At 46.5% G+C, this 18,090-nt stretch overlaps 1 protein-coding gene across 1 annotated transcript in view; it reads right to left on the minus strand.

Moving 5' to 3' along the window:
• LOC118363521 (signal-induced proliferation-associated 1-like protein 2) overlaps positions 1-18,090 on the minus strand; it is a 434,866-nt gene that overhangs the window by 363,116 nt on the left and 53,660 nt on the right. The window contains exons 2-4 of the mRNA XM_052497073.1: positions 11,333-12,544; positions 6,399-6,567; positions 5,515-6,162 (exon numbers count right to left, since the gene is read on the minus strand). Coding sequence (XP_052353033.1) covers positions 5,515-6,162; positions 6,399-6,567; positions 11,333-12,172 — 1,657 coding nt within the window. The 5' untranslated portion in view covers positions 12,173-12,544. The remainder of the gene's footprint in view (positions 1-5,514; positions 6,163-6,398; positions 6,568-11,332; positions 12,545-18,090) is intronic.

An 18,090-nucleotide genomic window follows, 5' to 3' on the forward strand; every position in this document is an offset into this window, starting at 1 on the left:
CCAACCAGATGTACCCATTAACCAACCAGATGTACCCATTAACCAACCAGATGTACCCATTAACCAACCAGATGTACCCATTAACCAACCAGATGTACCCATTAACCAACCAGATGTACCCATTAACCAACCAGATGTACCCATTAACCAACCAGATGTACCCATTAACCAACCAGATGTACCCATTAACCAACCAGATGTACCATTAACCAACCAGATGTACCCATTAACCAACCAGATGTACCCATTAACCAACCAGAACCATTAACCAGATGTACCCATTAACCAACCAGATGTACCCATTAACCAACCAGATGTACCCATTAACCAACCAGATGTACCCATTAACCAACCAGATGTACCCATTAACCAACCAGATGTACCCATTAACCAACCAGATGTACCCATTAACCAACCAGATGTACCCATTAACCAACCAGATGTACCCATTAACCAACCAGATGTACCCATTAACCAACCAGATGTACCCATTAACCAACCAGATGTACCCATTAACCAACCAGATGTACCCATTAACCAACCAGATGTACCCATTACCCATTAACCAACCAGATGTACCCATTAACCAACCAGATGTACCCATTAACCAACCAGATGTACCCATTAACCAACCCCATTAACCAACCAGATGTACCCCATTAACCAACCAGATGTACCCATTAACCAACCAGATGTACCCATTAACCAACCAGATGTACCCATTAACCAACCAGATGTACCCATTAACCAACCAGATGTACCCATTAACCAACCAGATGTACCCATTAACCAACCAGATGTACCCATTAACCAACCAGATGTACCCATTAACCAACCAGATGTACCCATTAACCAACCAGATGTACCCATTAACCAACCAGATGTACCCATTAACCAACCAGATGTACCCCATTAACCAACCAGATGTACCCATTAACCAACCAGATGTACCCATTAACCAACCAGATGTACCCATTAACCAACCCCATTAACCAACCAGATGTACCCATTACCCATTAACCAACCAGATGTACCCATTAACCAACCAGATGTACCCATTAACCAACCAGATGTACCCATTAACCAACCAGATGTACCCATTAACCAACCAGATGTACCCATTAACCAGATGTACATTAACCAACCAGATGTACCCATTAACCAACCAGATGTACCCATTAACCAACCAGATGTACCCATTAACCAACCAGATGTACCCATTAACCAACCAGATGTACCCATTAACCAACCAGATGTACCCATTAACCAACCAGATGTACCCATTAACCAACCAGATGTACCATTAACCAACCAGATGTACCCATTAACCAACCAGATGTACCCATTAACCAACCAGATGTACCCATTAACCAACCAGATGTACCCATTAACCAACCAGATGTACCCATTAACCAACCAGATGTACCCATTAACCAACCAGATGTACCCATTAACCAACCAGATGTACCCATTAACCAACCAGATGTACCCATTAACCAACCAGATGTACCCATTAACCAACCAGATGTACCCATTAACCAACCAGATGTACAGATGTACCCATTAACCAACCAGATGTACCCATTAACCAACCAGATGTACCCATTAACCAACCAGATGTACCCATTAACCAACCAGATGTACCCATTAACCAACCAGATGTACCCATTAACCAACCAGATGTACCCATTAACCAACCAGATGTACCCATTAACCAACCAGATGTACCCATTAACCAACCAGATGTACCCATTAACCAACCAGATGTACCCATTAACCAACCAGATGTACCCATTAACCAACCAGAACCCATTAACCAACCAGATGTACCATTAACCAACCAGATGTACCCATTAACCAACCAGATGTACATTAACCAACCATTAACCAACCAGATGTACCCATTAACCAACCAGATGTACACATTAACCAACCAGATGTACCCATTAACCAACCAGATGTACCCATTAACCAACCAGATGTACCCATTAACCAACCAGATGTACCCATTAACCAACCAGATGTACCCATTAACCAACCAGATGTACCCATTAACCAACCATTAACCAACCAGATGTACCCATTAACCAACCAGATGTACCCATTAACCAACCAGATGTACCCATTAACCAACCAGATGTACCCATTAACCAACCAGATGTACCCATTAACCAACCAGATGTACCCATTAACCAACCAGATGTACACATAACCATTAACCAACCAGATGTACCCATTAACCAACCAGATGTACACATTAACCAACCAGATGTACCCATTAACCAACCAGATGTACACATTAACCAACCAGATGTACCCATTAACCAACCAGATGTACCCATTAACCAACCAGATGTACCCATTAACCAACCCCATTAACCAACCAGAACCAACCAACCAGATGTACCCATTAACCAACCAGATGTACCCATTAACCAACCAGATGTACCCATTAACCAACCAACCAGATGTACCCATTAACCAACCAGATGTACCCATTAACCAACCAGATGTACCCATTAACCAACCAGATGTACCCATTACCAGATGTACCCATTAACCAACCAGATGTACCCATTAACCAACCAGATGTACCCATTAACCAACCAGATGTACACATTAACCAACCAGATGTACCCATTAACCAACCAGATGTACCCATTAACCAACCAGATGTACCCATTAACCAACCAGATGTACCCATTAACCAACCAGATGTACCCATTAACCAACCAGATGTACCCATTAACCAACCAGATGTACCCATTAACCAACCAGATGTACCCATTAACCAACCAGATGTACCCATTAACCAACCAGATGTACACATTAACCAACCAGATGTACACATTAACCAACCAGATGTACCCATTAACCAACCAGATGTACCCATTAACCAACCAAATGTACCCATTAACCAACCAGATGTACCCATTAACCAACCATATGTACCCATTAACCAACCAGATGTACCCATTAACCAACCAGATGTACCATTAACCAACCAGATGTACCCGTTAACCAACCAGATGTACCCGTTAACCAACCAGATGTACCCATTAACCAACCAGTTGTACCCATTAACCAACCAGATGTACCCATTAACCAACCAGATGTACCCATTAACCAACCAGATGTACCCATTAACCAACCAGATGTACCCATTAACCAACCAGATGTACACATTAACCAACCAGATGTACCCATTAACCAACCAGATGTACCCATTAACCAACCAGATGTACACATTAACCAACCAGATGTACACATTAACCAACCAGATGTACCCATTAACCAACCAGATGTACACATTAACCAACCAGATGTACCCATTAACCAACCAGATGTACCCATTAACCAACCAGATGTACCCATTAACCAACCAGATGTACCCATTAACCAACCAGATGTACCCATTAACCAACCAGATGTACCCATTAACCAACCAGATGTACCCATTAACCAACCAGATGTACCCATTAACCAACCAGATGTACCCATTAACCAACCAGATGTACCCATTAACCAACCAGATGTACCCATTAACCAACCAGATGTACACATTAACCATTTACAGTCTGAAAACCACTAATTAGTGTTAGTTCTGCCATTTCGAGCTGTTTCTCAGAAACTGATAAAACTTCTGTACAGTTGAAGTCAGAAGTTTACATACACTGAGGAGTCAATTGGAGGTGTACCTGTGTATTTATTTCAAGGCCTACGTTCAAACTCAGTGCCTCTTTGCTTGACATCATGGGATAATCAAAAGAAATCAGCCAAGACCTCCGAAGAAAATTGTCGGCCTCTACAAGTCTGATTCATCATTGGGAGAAATTTCCAAAAGCCTGTAGGTACCACGTTCATCTGTACAAACAATAGTACGCAAGTATAAACACCATGGGTGTCACTCCTTGGTCATTGTATTTTGTGTTTTCGTTATATATTTGGTCAGGCCAGGGTGTGACATGGGTTTATGTTATTGTATTTTCGTATTGGGGTTTGTAGTATTTGGGATCGCGGCTGATTAGGGGTGTTGTATAGGTTTGGCTGCCTGAGGCGGTTCTCAATCAGAGTCAGGTGATTCTCGTTGTCACTGATTGGGAACCGTATTTAGGTAGCCTGAGTTTCGCTTTGTATGTCGTGGGTGATTGTTCCTGTCTCTGTGTAGTTTCACCAGATAGGCTGTAATTAGGTTTCACGTTCCGTTTGTTGTTTTGTATTTTGTATCGTTATTTCATGTGTCACTTTTTCTATTAAAGTCAGCCACTACGCTGCATTTCGGTCCGACTCTCTTTCTACAAACGAAGAACGCCGTTACAATGGGACCACACAGCTGTCATACTGCTCAGGAGGGAGACACGTTCTGTCTCCTAGAGATGAACGTACTTTGGTGCAAAAAGTGCAAATCAATCCCAGAACAACAGCAAAGGACCTTGTGAAGATGCTGTATGAAACAGGTAAACAGGTATCTATATCCACAGTAAAACGAGTCCTATATCGACATAACCTGAAAGGCCGCTCAGCAAGGAAGAAGCCACTACTCCAAAACCGCCATAAAAAAACAGACTACAGTTTGCAACTGCACATGGGGTCAAAGATTGTACTTTTTGGAGAAATGTCCTCTGGTCTGATGAAACAAAAATAGAACTGTTTGGCCATAATGACCATTGTTATGTTTGGAGGAAAAAGGGGGAGGCTTGCAAGCCGAGGAACACCATCCCAACCGTGAATCACGGGGGTGGCAGCATCATGTTGTAGGGGTGCTTTGCTGCAGGAGGGACTGGTGCACTTCACAAAATAGATGGCGTCATGAGAAAGGAAAATTATGTGGATATATTAAAGCAACATCTCAAGACATCAGTCAGGAAGTTAAAGCTTGGTCGCAAATGGCTCTTCCAAATGGACAATGACCCCAAGCATACCTCCAAAGTTGTGGCAAAATGGCTTAAGGACAACAAAGTCAAGGTATTGGAGGGGCCATCACAAAGCCCTGACCTCAATCCTATTGAAAATTTGTGGGCAGAACTGAAAAAGCGTGTGTGAGCAAGGAGGCCTACAAACCTGACTCAGTTACACCAGCTCTGTCAGGAGGAATGGGCCAAAACTCAACTTATTGTGGGAAGCTTGTGGAAGGCTACCCGAAACAGTTGACCCAAGTTAAACAATTTAAAGACAACGCTATGAAATACTAATTGAGTGTATGTAAACTTCTGACCCATTGGGAATTGAATGAAATAAATAAAAGCTGAAATAAATCATTCTCTCTACTATTATTCTGACATTTCACATTCTTAAAATAAAGTGGTGATCCTAACTGACCTAAGACAGGGCATTTGTACTCGGATTAAATATCAGGAATTGTGAAAAATGTAGTTTAAATGTATTTGGCTAAGGTTTATGTAAACTTCCAACTTCAACTGTATATACAGTATATATATATATTTTTTTAGGGGGTTAATCAGATATGTTTTTAGCTTCCATCAATGTAATTGTGTGCAGGAACATCATTCTTACCTTTCCCATAGAAGAACTTGTGGTAGTAGAATGCTCCCAGATCAATATGTTCTATAATGTATCTCTTCACCTTCTCTCTGTGTATAGGCTGGTTCTCTTTAGGGACCTCCAACACCGACACCCCAGCGTTGGTACAGTGGGACGAGAGGGAGGACTCGAAGCTGCAGCTCTCTCCTCCACCACTGTAAGAGGTGTTGGTCGCCCTGGAGAGACTGATTCTGCGCTCCCCTTCTCCACCGATCTCATTACGGAAGTGGGGGCACCCCAGGACTAGTCTGTTGTTCTTCCCGTCGCCCTCGTCCTGGTCCAGGGTCTCTTTGGGGTTCAGGTCCTCTCGGGAGCCCAGAGGAGACTCAAACATGGAGGTACTGGTAGTTCCACTACTAAGACCACCTCCTTGCCCTCCCTCTGCCCCCAGTCCTACCCCTGTCCCCGGGCCACCTCCAGGCCCATGTCCTGGTCCCCCTCTGGCTCCAGGTTGGGAAGCAGCCGAGGCCCCAGTGGTTGTGTTCTTCCTCTGGCTGAGAGTGGCCCTACTGGCCTCACTGATGTTAAACAGGACACTCTGCACGTCGTAGTGGGCAAAGCACTTCTGGAAGCTGAGGGGTCTCCTGTCATCCTGATCCAGAGACAGCCTGAACCCATCTCCTACACAATCAGACACACAATCCCCTCACATTTAAATGGTGCTGGCAACAATAAGCGGAATATGCAGACAGAATCAGAGTTGAAATAGAATTGAAACATCATCTAGATCCAGTGGAAATTGGCAGGAGGTTATACAGCCTGAACCGTCACCTTCAATAATAACAACATTATTAATACTTTTATTTATAACTTTAGCTTTTCATTGGAAGATGTATGTATCCTTGCCCTCTACAGACCTTCGCTCTTGATGGTCCTCAGCTTCCTGAACATAGAGGTCTCAGATGAGTCAGACTTCAGGCGTCCCATGAAGTTCTTCTCTCTCTCTCTGGAGTAGAAGATGGAGGGATCCACGTAGTCGTACCCTGACATCCTCACTATCTCCCCTCTGGAGATCTGGGTGGCAGTCTGCAGCACAAAGGGATAGCAACCATTATAGTCCTTGATGGGACAAATGTAGAGACAGAGAGAGAGAGACACACATAGAGAGAGAGAGAGAGAGAGAGAGAGAGAGAGAGAGAGAGAGAGAGAGAGAGAGAGAGAGAGAGAGAGAGAGAGAGAGAGAGAGAGAGAGAGAGAGAGAGAGAGAATGAGAGAGAGAGAGAGAGAGAGAGAGAGAGAGAGACAGAGAATGAGAGAGAGAGAGAGAATGAGAGAGATAGAGAGAGAGAGAGAGAGAGAGAGAGAGAGAGAGAGAGAGAGAGAGAGAGAGAGAGAGAGAGAGAGAGAGACAGAGAATGAGAGAGAGAGAGAGAATGAGAGAGAGAGAGAGAGAGAGAGAGAGAGAATGAGAGAGAGAGAGAGAGAGAGAGAGAGAGAGAGAGAGAGAGAGAGAGAGCAGGAACTCAAAAGCAGGAAATTGGACTTCACCAAAGAAATCAGAAAACAGACAATGTCATCCTACAAGAAACCTGGTTGTCATCAAGATTACAGAGAGCTGGAAGTCCCATCCACCAAACTACCAGGTGTGAAACAGGGAAGGGACTCGGGGGGTATGCTAATTTGTTATTGAGAAGGGACTCAGTCTATTGACTGAATCAAAACAGGCACATTTTACATTTGGCTAGAAATTCAAAAGGAAATGATCTCAACAGAGAAAAGTGTCATCCTGTGTGCAACCTACAGTATATGCCCACACTAGAATCCCCATACTGGAGGGGGAAATCAATCATTTCCAGGCCCAGGTACTAGTCCATGGAGACCTAAAAGCCAGAACTGGACAAGAACCTGACACCCTCAGCACACAGGGGGACAAACACCTGCCTGGAGGTGACAGCATTCCCTCCCCCATATGCCCTCCTAGACACAACTACGGCAACATAACGTACCAAAACGGGTCACACCTCCTGCAGCTCTGTTACATCCTGGGTATGTACATAGTCAATGGTAGGCTTTGAGAGGACTCCTACTGTAGGTACACCTATAGCTCTGTTACATGCTGGGTCTGTACATAGTCAATGGTAGGTTTCGAGTGGACTCCTATGGTAGGTACACCTACAGCTCATCTCTTGGCAGAGTAGTCCACGTATTCACCCTGCACTCCCTAATTGACAACCAAACAAACCAAAACAAAGGCAAAGTCTTCTCATGCTTTGTTGAGCCTTCGACTCAATTTGGCATGAGGGTCTGCAGCAGCACCTAGATCTTCTGCACAGATTATGTCAGACCTGGGCCCTGACAGACCTGGGCCCTGACAGACCTGGGCCCTGTCAGACCTGGGCCCTGACAGACCTGGGCCCTGACAGACCTGGGCCCTGTCAGACCTGGGCCCTGTCAGACCTGGGCCCTGTCAGACCTGGGCCCTGACAGACCTGGGCCCTGACAGACCTGGGCCCTGACAGACCTGGGCCCTGACAGACCTGGGCCCTGACAGACCTGGGCCCTGACAGACCTGGGCCCTGACAGACCTGGGCCCTGACAGACCTGGGCCCTGACAGACCTGGGCCCTGTCAGACCTGGGCCCTGACAGACCTGGGCCCTGACAGACCTGGGCCCTGTCAGACCTGGGCCCTGACAGACCTGGGCCCTGACAGACCTGGGCCCTGACAGACCTGGGCCCTGACAGACCTGGGCCCTGTCAGACCTGGGCCCTGACAGACCTGGGCCCTGACAGACCTGGGCCCTGACAGACCTGGGCCCTGACAGACCTGGGCCCTGACAGACCTGGGCCCTGTCAGACCTGGGCCCTGTCAGACCTGGGCCCTGACAGACCTGGGCCCTGACAGACCTGGGCCCTGACAGACCTGGGCCCTGACAGACCTGGGCCCTGACAGACCTGGGCCCTGACAGACCTGGGCCCTGACAGACCTGGGCCCTGACAGACCTGGGCCCTGTCAGACCTGGGCCCTGACAGACCTGGGCCCTGACAGACCTGGGCCCTGACAGACCTGGGCCCTGACAGACCTGGGCCCTGACAGACCTGGGCCCTGACAGACCTGGGCCCTGACAGACCTGGGGCCCTGACAGACCTGGGCCCTGACAGACCTGGGCCCTGACAGACCTGGGCCCTGACAGACAGACCTGGGCCCTGACAGACTGACAGACCTGGGCCCTGACAGACCTGGGCCCTGACAGACCTGGGCCCTGACAGACCTGGGCCCTGACAGACCTGGGCCCTGACAGACCTGGGCCCTGACAGACCTGGGCCCTGACAGACCTGGGCCCTGACAGACCTGGGCCCTGACAGACCTGGGCCCTGACAGACCTGGGCCCTGACAGACCTGGGCCCTGACAGACCTGGGCCCTGACAGACCTGGGCCCTGACAGACCTGGGCCCTGACAGACCTGGGCCCTGACAGACCTGGGCCCTGTCAGACCTGGGCCCTGACAGACCTGGGCCCTGACAGACCTGGGCCCTGACAGACCTGGGCCCTGACAGACCTGGGCCCTGTCAGACCTGGGCCCTGACAGACCTGGGCCCTGACAGACCTGGGCCCTGACAGACCTGGGCCCTGACAGACCTGGGCCCTGACAGACCTGGGCCCTGACAGACCTGGGCCCTGACAGACCTGGGCCCTGACAGACCTGGGCCCTGACAGACCTGGGGCCCTGACAGACCTGGGGCCCTGACAGACCTGGGGCCCTGACAGACCTGGGCCCTGACAGACCTGGGCCCTGACAGACCTGGGCCCTGCCAGACCTGGGCCCTGACAGACCTGGGCCCTGACAGACCTGGGCCCTGACAGACCTGGGGCCCTGACAGACCTGGGCCCTGACAGACCTGGGCCCTGACAGACCTGGGCCCTGACAGACCTGGGCCCTGCCAGACCTGGGCCCTGACAGACCTGGGCCCTGACAGACCTGGGCCCTGACAGACCTGGGGCCCTGACAGACCTGGGCCCTGACAGACCTGGGCCCTGACAGACCTGGGCCCTGACAGACCTGGGCCCTGACAGACCTGGGCCCTGACAGTAAATCACAGTAAGACAAAAATAATGGAGTTCCAAAAAAGGTCTAGTTGCCAGGACAACAAATACAAATTCCATCTAGACACTGTTGCCCTAGAGCACACAAAACAACTATACATACCTTGGCCTGAATATCAGCGCTACAGATAACTTCCACAAAGCTGTGAACGATCTGAGAGACAAGGCAAGAAGAGACATGCCATCAAATGGAACATAAATTTCAACATACCAATTAGGATTTGGCTAAAAAATAATTGAATCAGTCATAGAGCCCATTGCCCTTTATGGTTGTGAGGTCTGGGGTCCGCTCACCAACCAAGACTTCACAAAATGGGACAAACACCAAATTGAGACTCTGCACGCAGAATTCTGCAAAAATATCCTCCGTGTACAACGTAAAACACCAAATAATGCATGCAGAGCAGAATTAGGCCGATACCCACTAATTATCCAAATCCAGAAAAGAGCCGTTAAATTTTATAACCACCTAAAAGGAAGCGATTCCCAAACCTTCCACAACAAAGCCATCACCTACAGAGAGATGAACCTGGAGAAGAGTCCCCTAAGCAAGCTGGTCCTGGGACTATGTTCACAAACACAAACACACCCTACAGAGCCCCAGGACAGCAGCACAATTAGACCCAAACCAATCATGAGAAAACAAAAAGATAATTACTTAACACATTGGAAAGAATTAACAAAAAAACAGAGCAAACTAGAATGCTATTTGGCCCTAAACAGAGAGTACACAGCGGCAGAATACCTGATCACTGTGACTGACCCAAAATTATAGAAAGCTTTGACTATGTACAGACTCAGTAAGCACAGCCTTGCTATTGATAGAGGTCGCCGTAGGCAGACATGGCTCTCAAGAGAAGACAGGCTCTGTGTTCACTGCCCACAAAATGAGGTGGAAACTGAGCTGCACTTCCTAACCTCCTGCCCAATGTATGACCATATTAGAGAGACATATTTCCCTCAGATTATACAGATCCACAAAGAATTAGAAAACAAATCCAATTTTGAAAAACTCCCATATCTACTGGGTGAAATTCCACAGTGTGACATCACAGCAGCAAGATTTGTGACCTGTTGCCACAAGAAAAGGTCAACCAGTGAAGAACACACACCCTTGTAAATACAACCCATATTTATGTTATTTATTTTATCTTGTGTCCTTTAACTATTTGTACATTGTATATGTATATGTATATATATAATATGACATTTGTAATGTCTTTATTTTTTTGAAACTTCTGTATGTGTAATGTTTACTGTTAATTTTTATTGTTTATTTCACTTTATATATTCACTTTGTATGTTGTCTACCTCACTTGCTTTGGCAATGTTAACACATGTTTCCCATGCCAATAAAGCCCTTGCATTGAATTGAATTGAATTGAATTGAGAGAGAGAGGGAGAGAGAGAGAGAGAGAGGGAGAGAGATGGAGGAGAGAGTGAGAGAGAGAGAGAGAAATGGAGAAGGAGAGAGCGAGAGAATGAGAGAGAGTGAGAGAGCGAGTGAGAAAGAGAGAGATGGAGAAGGAGAGAGAGAGAGAAGTAGAGAGAGATGGAGAAGGAGAGAGATAGAGCGAGAGAGAGACAGAGAGAGAGAGAGAGAGAGAGAGAGAGAGAGAGAGAGAGAGAGAGAGAGAGAGAGAGAGAGAGAGAGACAGAGAGAGACAGAGAGAGACAGAGAGAGAGAGAGACAGAGAGAGAGAGAGACAGAGAGAGACAGAGAGAGAGAATATAAAGCAAGTAGTTACCTGCAGGCTGGGAGAGAGGGAGGTATCATAGCGCTGCAGCAGCTCAGGTAAACCCAGCAGTGAGTGGGGCATGGAGTGATGTGGGTGTGTCAGGGTGTGGAGGGTGTGGTCTAAGGTGTCGATACGGTAACCCCGTAGCAGCGTATGGAACCCGTCCCCGCTCAGGCCCTGCCGGTCGATAGAGGAGGTGCTGCCGTACTCCCGGTGGAGAGCTGCGCCGGTGTTGGGGTTCACTGCAGTACCGTCCATTATAATGTCCTCGCTGTCGATATCACTGATGGTGACGTCACTGTTGGAACGTTGGCGGATGGGATGGAGCCCCGCCCCCTTTAAAGGGGAGCGTCCTAATAGGTCGGACAGACTGTACCTGGGATCCTCCCCCGACTCAACAGTTTCACTGTAGTCAGAGTCTATAGGGGGCTGGTCATGTGACTGTATCGCCGCTCCTGATTGTTCGAGAGGCTGCTGGTCGTTATGGAACGCCGTGACGATGCTCTCGTATTTGGGGGAGTTTTGGCCTCCTCCATCACAGATATCCCTCCGGGGGGCGGGAGGCCAGTCTGTAGCCCAGGCTCGGATACCCATCTTGGGCATGGCTGTGGTCCCTGTCCCCCCTGTCTCCCCTGTCCCGTTGGTCTTCCCCCCACCACCACCACCATCAGGCTTGTTGCCCTGCTGTGTCCCCTGGGCTGGGGGCCCCATGCTGCCGTTCAGGGCCTTTAGTTTCCTGGTCAAGAGTTCCTCAGACTGAGGCTGCATGGCTCTCTGCTGCTCCTCCCCTGCCCCTCCTCCTCCCTGCAGACAGGTCTCGTCGTCTGTGGCAGAGTGACCGCTACTCATATCCTGCAGCACACAGATTCTCAACTCCCCTCTCTGTCTGCATTACATGGTGAGACTCAGACATGGGAGGAGGCTGCTGAGGAGAAGGTTGTTTTCCTGGGTCAAGGAGTCTAGGGGGCGATCTCGCACGCTGGCGTGACAATGACAAGGCATCTGGATGATGTCCAGGGACCAACCACCAAGGAGTGTTGAAGAAAAGTCATGTTCTGTCCTTCTTCTCCTCTTTCACTGTGAGTTCGTCAAAGGCAAAGCAGTATTTTCCTCTTCCTTCACAGTGCCTTGTTCCTCTGCTGCATTGGACTGTGTATTAATCTTAGTTCACGAAGCCGCGGCTAATTTAGGAGGACAGCTGAAGGAGCCGGATGTGATCTGCTGGTTGAAGACAAAAGGCAAAAGAAGAACAAGAATGTTAGAGAATGTTAACACTGCAGCACAGTGAGAAAACAAGGGCACTCTGAGGAGGGCTACATGCTGAGAACAGAACACATGAGGAGAACAGAACAGTGAAACAGAGTTAGTATAGGAGAACAGAACAGAGATAGTATAGAGAGGAGAACAGAACAGAGATAGTATAGAGAGGAGAACAGAACAGAGATAGTACAGGGAGGAAAACAGAACAGAGAAACAGAGTTAGTATAGGGAGAACAGAACACATGAGGAGAACAGAACAGAGATAGTATAGAGAGGAGAACAGAACAGAGATAGTATAGAGAGGAGAACAGAACAGAGATAGTATAGAGAGGAGAACAGAACAGAGATAGTATAGAGAGGAGAACAGAACAGAGATATTATAGAGAGGAGAACAGAACAGAGATAGTATAGGGGAAAACAGAACAGAGATAGTATAGGGGGGAAAACAGAACAGAGATAGTATAGAGAGGAGAACAGAACAGAGATATTATAGAGATGAGAACAGAACAGAGATAGTATAGGGGGGAAAACAGAACAGAGATAGTATAGAGAGGAGAACGGAACAGAGATTGAATAGGGAGGAAAACATAACAGAGATAGTATAGGGAGGAGAACAGAAGAGATTTAGTATAAAGAGGAGAACAGAACAGAGATTGAATAGGGAGGAGAACAGAACAGAGATAGTATAGAGAGGAGAACAGCGATAGTATAGGGAGTAGAACAGAGATAGTATAGGGAGGAGAACAGAGATAGTATAGGGAGGAGAACAGAGATAGCATAGGGAGGAGAACAGAGATAGTATAGGGAGGAGAACAGAACAGCGATAGTATAGGGAGGAGAACAGAAGAGATTAAGTATTAAGAGGAGAACAGAACAGAGATAGAATAGGGAGGAGAACAGAACAGAGATAGTATAGGGAGGAGAACAGAACAGCGATAGCATAGGGAGGAGAACAGAACAGAGATAGTATAGGGGGAGGAGAACAGAACAGAGATAGTATAGGGAGGAAAACAGAACAGAGATAGAATAGGGAGGAGAACAGAAGAGATTTAGTATAAAGAGGATAACAGAACAGAGATTGAATAGGGAGGAGAACAGAACAGAGATAGTATAGGAGGAGAACAGAACAGAGATAGTATAAGAGGAGAACAGAACAGAGATTGAATAGAGGAGAACAGAACAGAGATAGTATAGGGGGAGAACAGAACAGAGATAGTATAGGGAGGAGAACAGAACAGAGATAGTATAGGGAGGAGAACAGAACAGAGATAGTATAGGGAGGAGAACAGAACAGAGATAGTATAGGGAGGAGAACAGAACAGAGATAGTATAGGGGAAAACAGAACAGAGATAGAATAGGGAGGAGAACAGAAGAGATAGTATAAAGAGGAGAACAGAACAGAGATAGAATAGGGAGGAGAACAGAACAGAGATAGTATAGGGAGGAGAACAGAACAGAGATAGTATAGGGAGGAGAACAGAACAGAGATAGAATAGGGAGGAGAACAGAACAGAGATAGTATAGGGAGGAGAACAGAACAGAGATAGCATAGGGAGGAGAACAGAAGAGATTTAGTATAAAGAGGAGAACAGAACAGAGATTGAATAGGGAGGAGAACAGAACAGAGATAGTATAAGAGGAGAACAGAACAGAGATAGTATAGGGAGGAGAACAGAACAGAGATAGTATAGGAGGAGAACAGAGATAGTATAGGGAGGAGAACAGAACAGAGATAGTATAGAGGAGAACAGAACAGAGATAGTATAGGGAGGAGAACAGAACAGAGATAGTATTGGGAGGAGAACAGAACAGAGATAGTATAGGGAGGAGAACAGAACAGAGATAGTATAGGAGAACAGAACAGAGATAGTATAGGAGGAGAACAGAACAGAGATGAATAGGGAGGAGAACAGAACAGAGATAGTATAGGGAGGAGAACAGAACAGAGATAGTATAGGGGAGAACAGAGATAACAGAACAGAGATAGTATAGAGAGGAGAACAGAACAGAGATAGTATAGGGAGGAGAACAGAACAGAGATAGTATAGGGAGGAGAACAGAACAGAGATAGTATAGGGAGGAGAACAGAACAGAGATAGTATAGGGAGGAAAACAGAACAGAGATAGTATAGAGAGGAGAACAGAACAGAGATAGAATAGGGAGGAAAACAGAACAGAGATAGTATAAGAGGAGAACAGAACAGAGATAGTATAGGGAGGAGAACAGAACAGAGATAGAATAGGGAGGAGAACAGAACAGAGATAGTATAGGGAGGAGAACAGAACAGCGATAGCATAGGGAGGAGAACAGAAGAGATTTAGTATAAAGAGGAGAACAGAACAGAGATAGAATAGGGAGGAGAACAGAACAGAGATAGTATAGGGAGGAGAACAGAACAGAGATAGTATAGGGAGGAGAACAGAACAGAGATAGTATAGGGAGGAGAACAGAAGAGATTTAGTATAAAGAGGAGAACAGAACAGAGATTGAATAGGGAGGAGAACAAAACAGAGATAGTATAGAGAGGAGAACAGCGATAGTATAGGGAGGAAAACAGAACAGAGATAGCATAGGGAGGAGAACAGAGATAGCATAGGGAGGAGAACAGAGATAGTATAGAGAGGAGAACAGAGATAGTATAGGGAGGAGAACAGAACAGCGATAGTATAGAGAGGAGAACAGAGATAGTATAGGGAGGAGAACAGAACAGAGGTAGTATAGAGAGGAGAACAGAACAGAGATAGTATAGGGAGGAGAACAGAACAGAGATAGTATAGGGAGGAGAACAGAACAGAGATAGTATAGAGAGGAGAACAGAACAGAGATAGTATAGAGAGGAGAACAGAACAGAGATAGTATAGGAGGAGAACAGAACAGAGATAGTATAGGGAGGAGAACAGAACAGAGATAGTATAGGGAGGAGAACAGAACAGAGATAGTATAGAGAGGAGAACAGAACAGAGATAGTATAGAGAGGAGAACAGAACAGAGATAGTATAGAGAGGAGAACAGAACAGAGATAGTATAGGGAGGAGAACAGAACAGAGATAGTATAGGGAGGAGAACAGAACAGAGATAGTATAGGGAGGAGAACAGAACAGAGATAGTATAGAGAGGAGAACAGAACAGAGATAGTATAGGGAGGAGAACAGAACAGAGATAGTATAGGGAGGAGAACAGAACAGAGATAGTATAGGGAGGAGAACAGAACAGAGATAGTATAGGGAGGAGAACAGAACAGAGATAGTATAGGGAGGAGAACAGAACAGAGATAGTACAGGGAGGAGAACAGAACAGAGATAGTACAGGGAGGAGAACAGAACAGAGATAGTATAGGGAGGAGAACAGAACAGAGATAGTATAGAGAGGAGAACAGAACAGAGATAGTTTGCTACTAAGACAAGACCATGCAGTCATAATGAGTAGATCTGCTATTTACCACCACAAACCAATACTGGCACTAAGACCGCACTCAACTAGTTATGTAAGGCCATAACCAAACAAGAAAATGCTCATACAGAAGTGGCGCTCCTAGTGGCCGGGGACTTTATTGCAGGCAAACTTTAATTATTTTGACCTAATCTCTACCAGCGTGTTACATGTTCAACCAGAGGGAAAAAAACTCTAGACCACCTCTACTCCACACACAGAGATGAACACAAAGCTCTCCCTCGCCCTCCACTTGGCAAATATCCTCCTGATTCCTGCTTATCCCCACAGGGGTGCGTTCTTAGTCCCCTCCTGTACTCCCTGTTCACCCACGACTGCATGGTAAAGCACGACTCCAACACCATCATTTGAGTTTGTCACAGACAACGATGAGACAGCCTATAGGGAGGAGGTCAGAGACCTGGTAGTGTGGTGCCAGGACAACAACCTCTCCCTCAACGTGATCAAAACAAAGGAGATGATCGTAGACTACAGAAATAGGAGGGCCGAACACGCCCCCATTCACAGAGTTTAAGGTTCCTTTTTGTCTACATCACCAACAAACTATCATGGTCCAAAAAAACCAAGACATTTTGTAAAGAGGGCACGACAACGCCTTTTCCCACTCAGGAGACGATGAATGGGTCCCCAGATCCTCAAAAAGTCCTACAGCTGGGTTTAGGGAGGGTCATGGAATTTGTAATTGATGAAATGTCTATATTTTTCTGTGTTTTAGAATTAGTTGCTTATTAGGATATATAATTAGATTGTGTGTAATATTGTGAAATGTTAGATATTGTTAGATACTACTGCACTGTTGGAGCTAGGAACACAAGCATTTAGTTAGATATTACTGTACTGTTGGAGCTAGAAACACAAGCATTTAGTTAGATATTACTGCACTGTTGGAGCTAGAAACACAAGCATTTAGTTAGATATTACTGCACTGTTGGAGCTTGGAACACAAGCATTTAGTTAGATATTACTGCACTGTTGGAGCTAGGAACACAAGCATTTAGTTAGATATTACTGCACTGTTGGAGCTAGGAACACAAGCATTTAGTTAGATATTACTGTACTGTTGGAGCTAGGAACACAAGCATTTAGTTAGATATTACTGTACTGTTGGAGCTAGGAACACAAGCATTTAGTTAGATACTACTGCACTGTTGGAGCTAGAAACACAAGCATTTAGTTAGATACTACTGCACTGTTGGAGCTAGGAACACAAGCATTTAGTTAGATACTACTGTACTGTTGGAGCTAGGAACACAAGCATTTAGTTAGATATTACTGTACTGTTGGAGCTAGGAACACAAGCATTTAGCCAGATATTACTGCACTGTTGGAGCTAGAAACACAAGCATTTAGTTAGATATTACTGCACTGTTGGAGCTTGGAACACAAGCATTTAGTTAGATATTACTGTACTGTTGGAGCTAGGAACAGGTGGCATTTAGTTAGAATACTGCATAGCCTTGGAACGGGTGGCATTGAAATGGATACTACTAGCCATGGAACGGGTGACATAACCATGGAACGGGTGGCATAGCCATGGAATGGGTGGCATAGCCATGGAACGGGTGGCATAGCCATGGAACGGGTGGCATAGCCATGGAACGGGTGGCATAGCCATGGAACGGGTGGCATAGCCATGGAACGGGTGGCATAGCCATGGAACGGGTGGCATAGCCATGGAACGGGTGGCATAGCCATGGAACGGGTGGCATAGCCATGGAATGGGTGGCATAGCCATGGAATGGGTGGCATAGCCATGGAATGGGTGGCATAGCCTACGCTCCATAAATGTGGGTGGTTATAGACCACTGGAATGGGTGCCAGGCAGCAATCAACGGGTGGCATAGCCATGGAACGGGTGGCAATGAAATGGGTCATTTCACTTTTTTATGGAACAGGTGGCTTTAGACATGGAATGGGTGGCATAGCCATGGAATGGGTTAGACATGGAATGGGTTGGATAGATCATGGAATGGGTGGTTTATGCCACATGGAATGGGTCATATAGACAAATGGAATGGGTGGCTAAACCACAGAGTGATTGTCATACTATGGCAT

The sequence above is a fragment of the Oncorhynchus keta genome, chromosome 3 (genome assembly GCF_023373465.1).
Source record: "Oncorhynchus keta strain PuntledgeMale-10-30-2019 chromosome 3, Oket_V2, whole genome shotgun sequence".
Classification (NCBI taxonomy): Eukaryota; Metazoa; Chordata; class Actinopteri; order Salmoniformes; family Salmonidae; genus Oncorhynchus; species Oncorhynchus keta.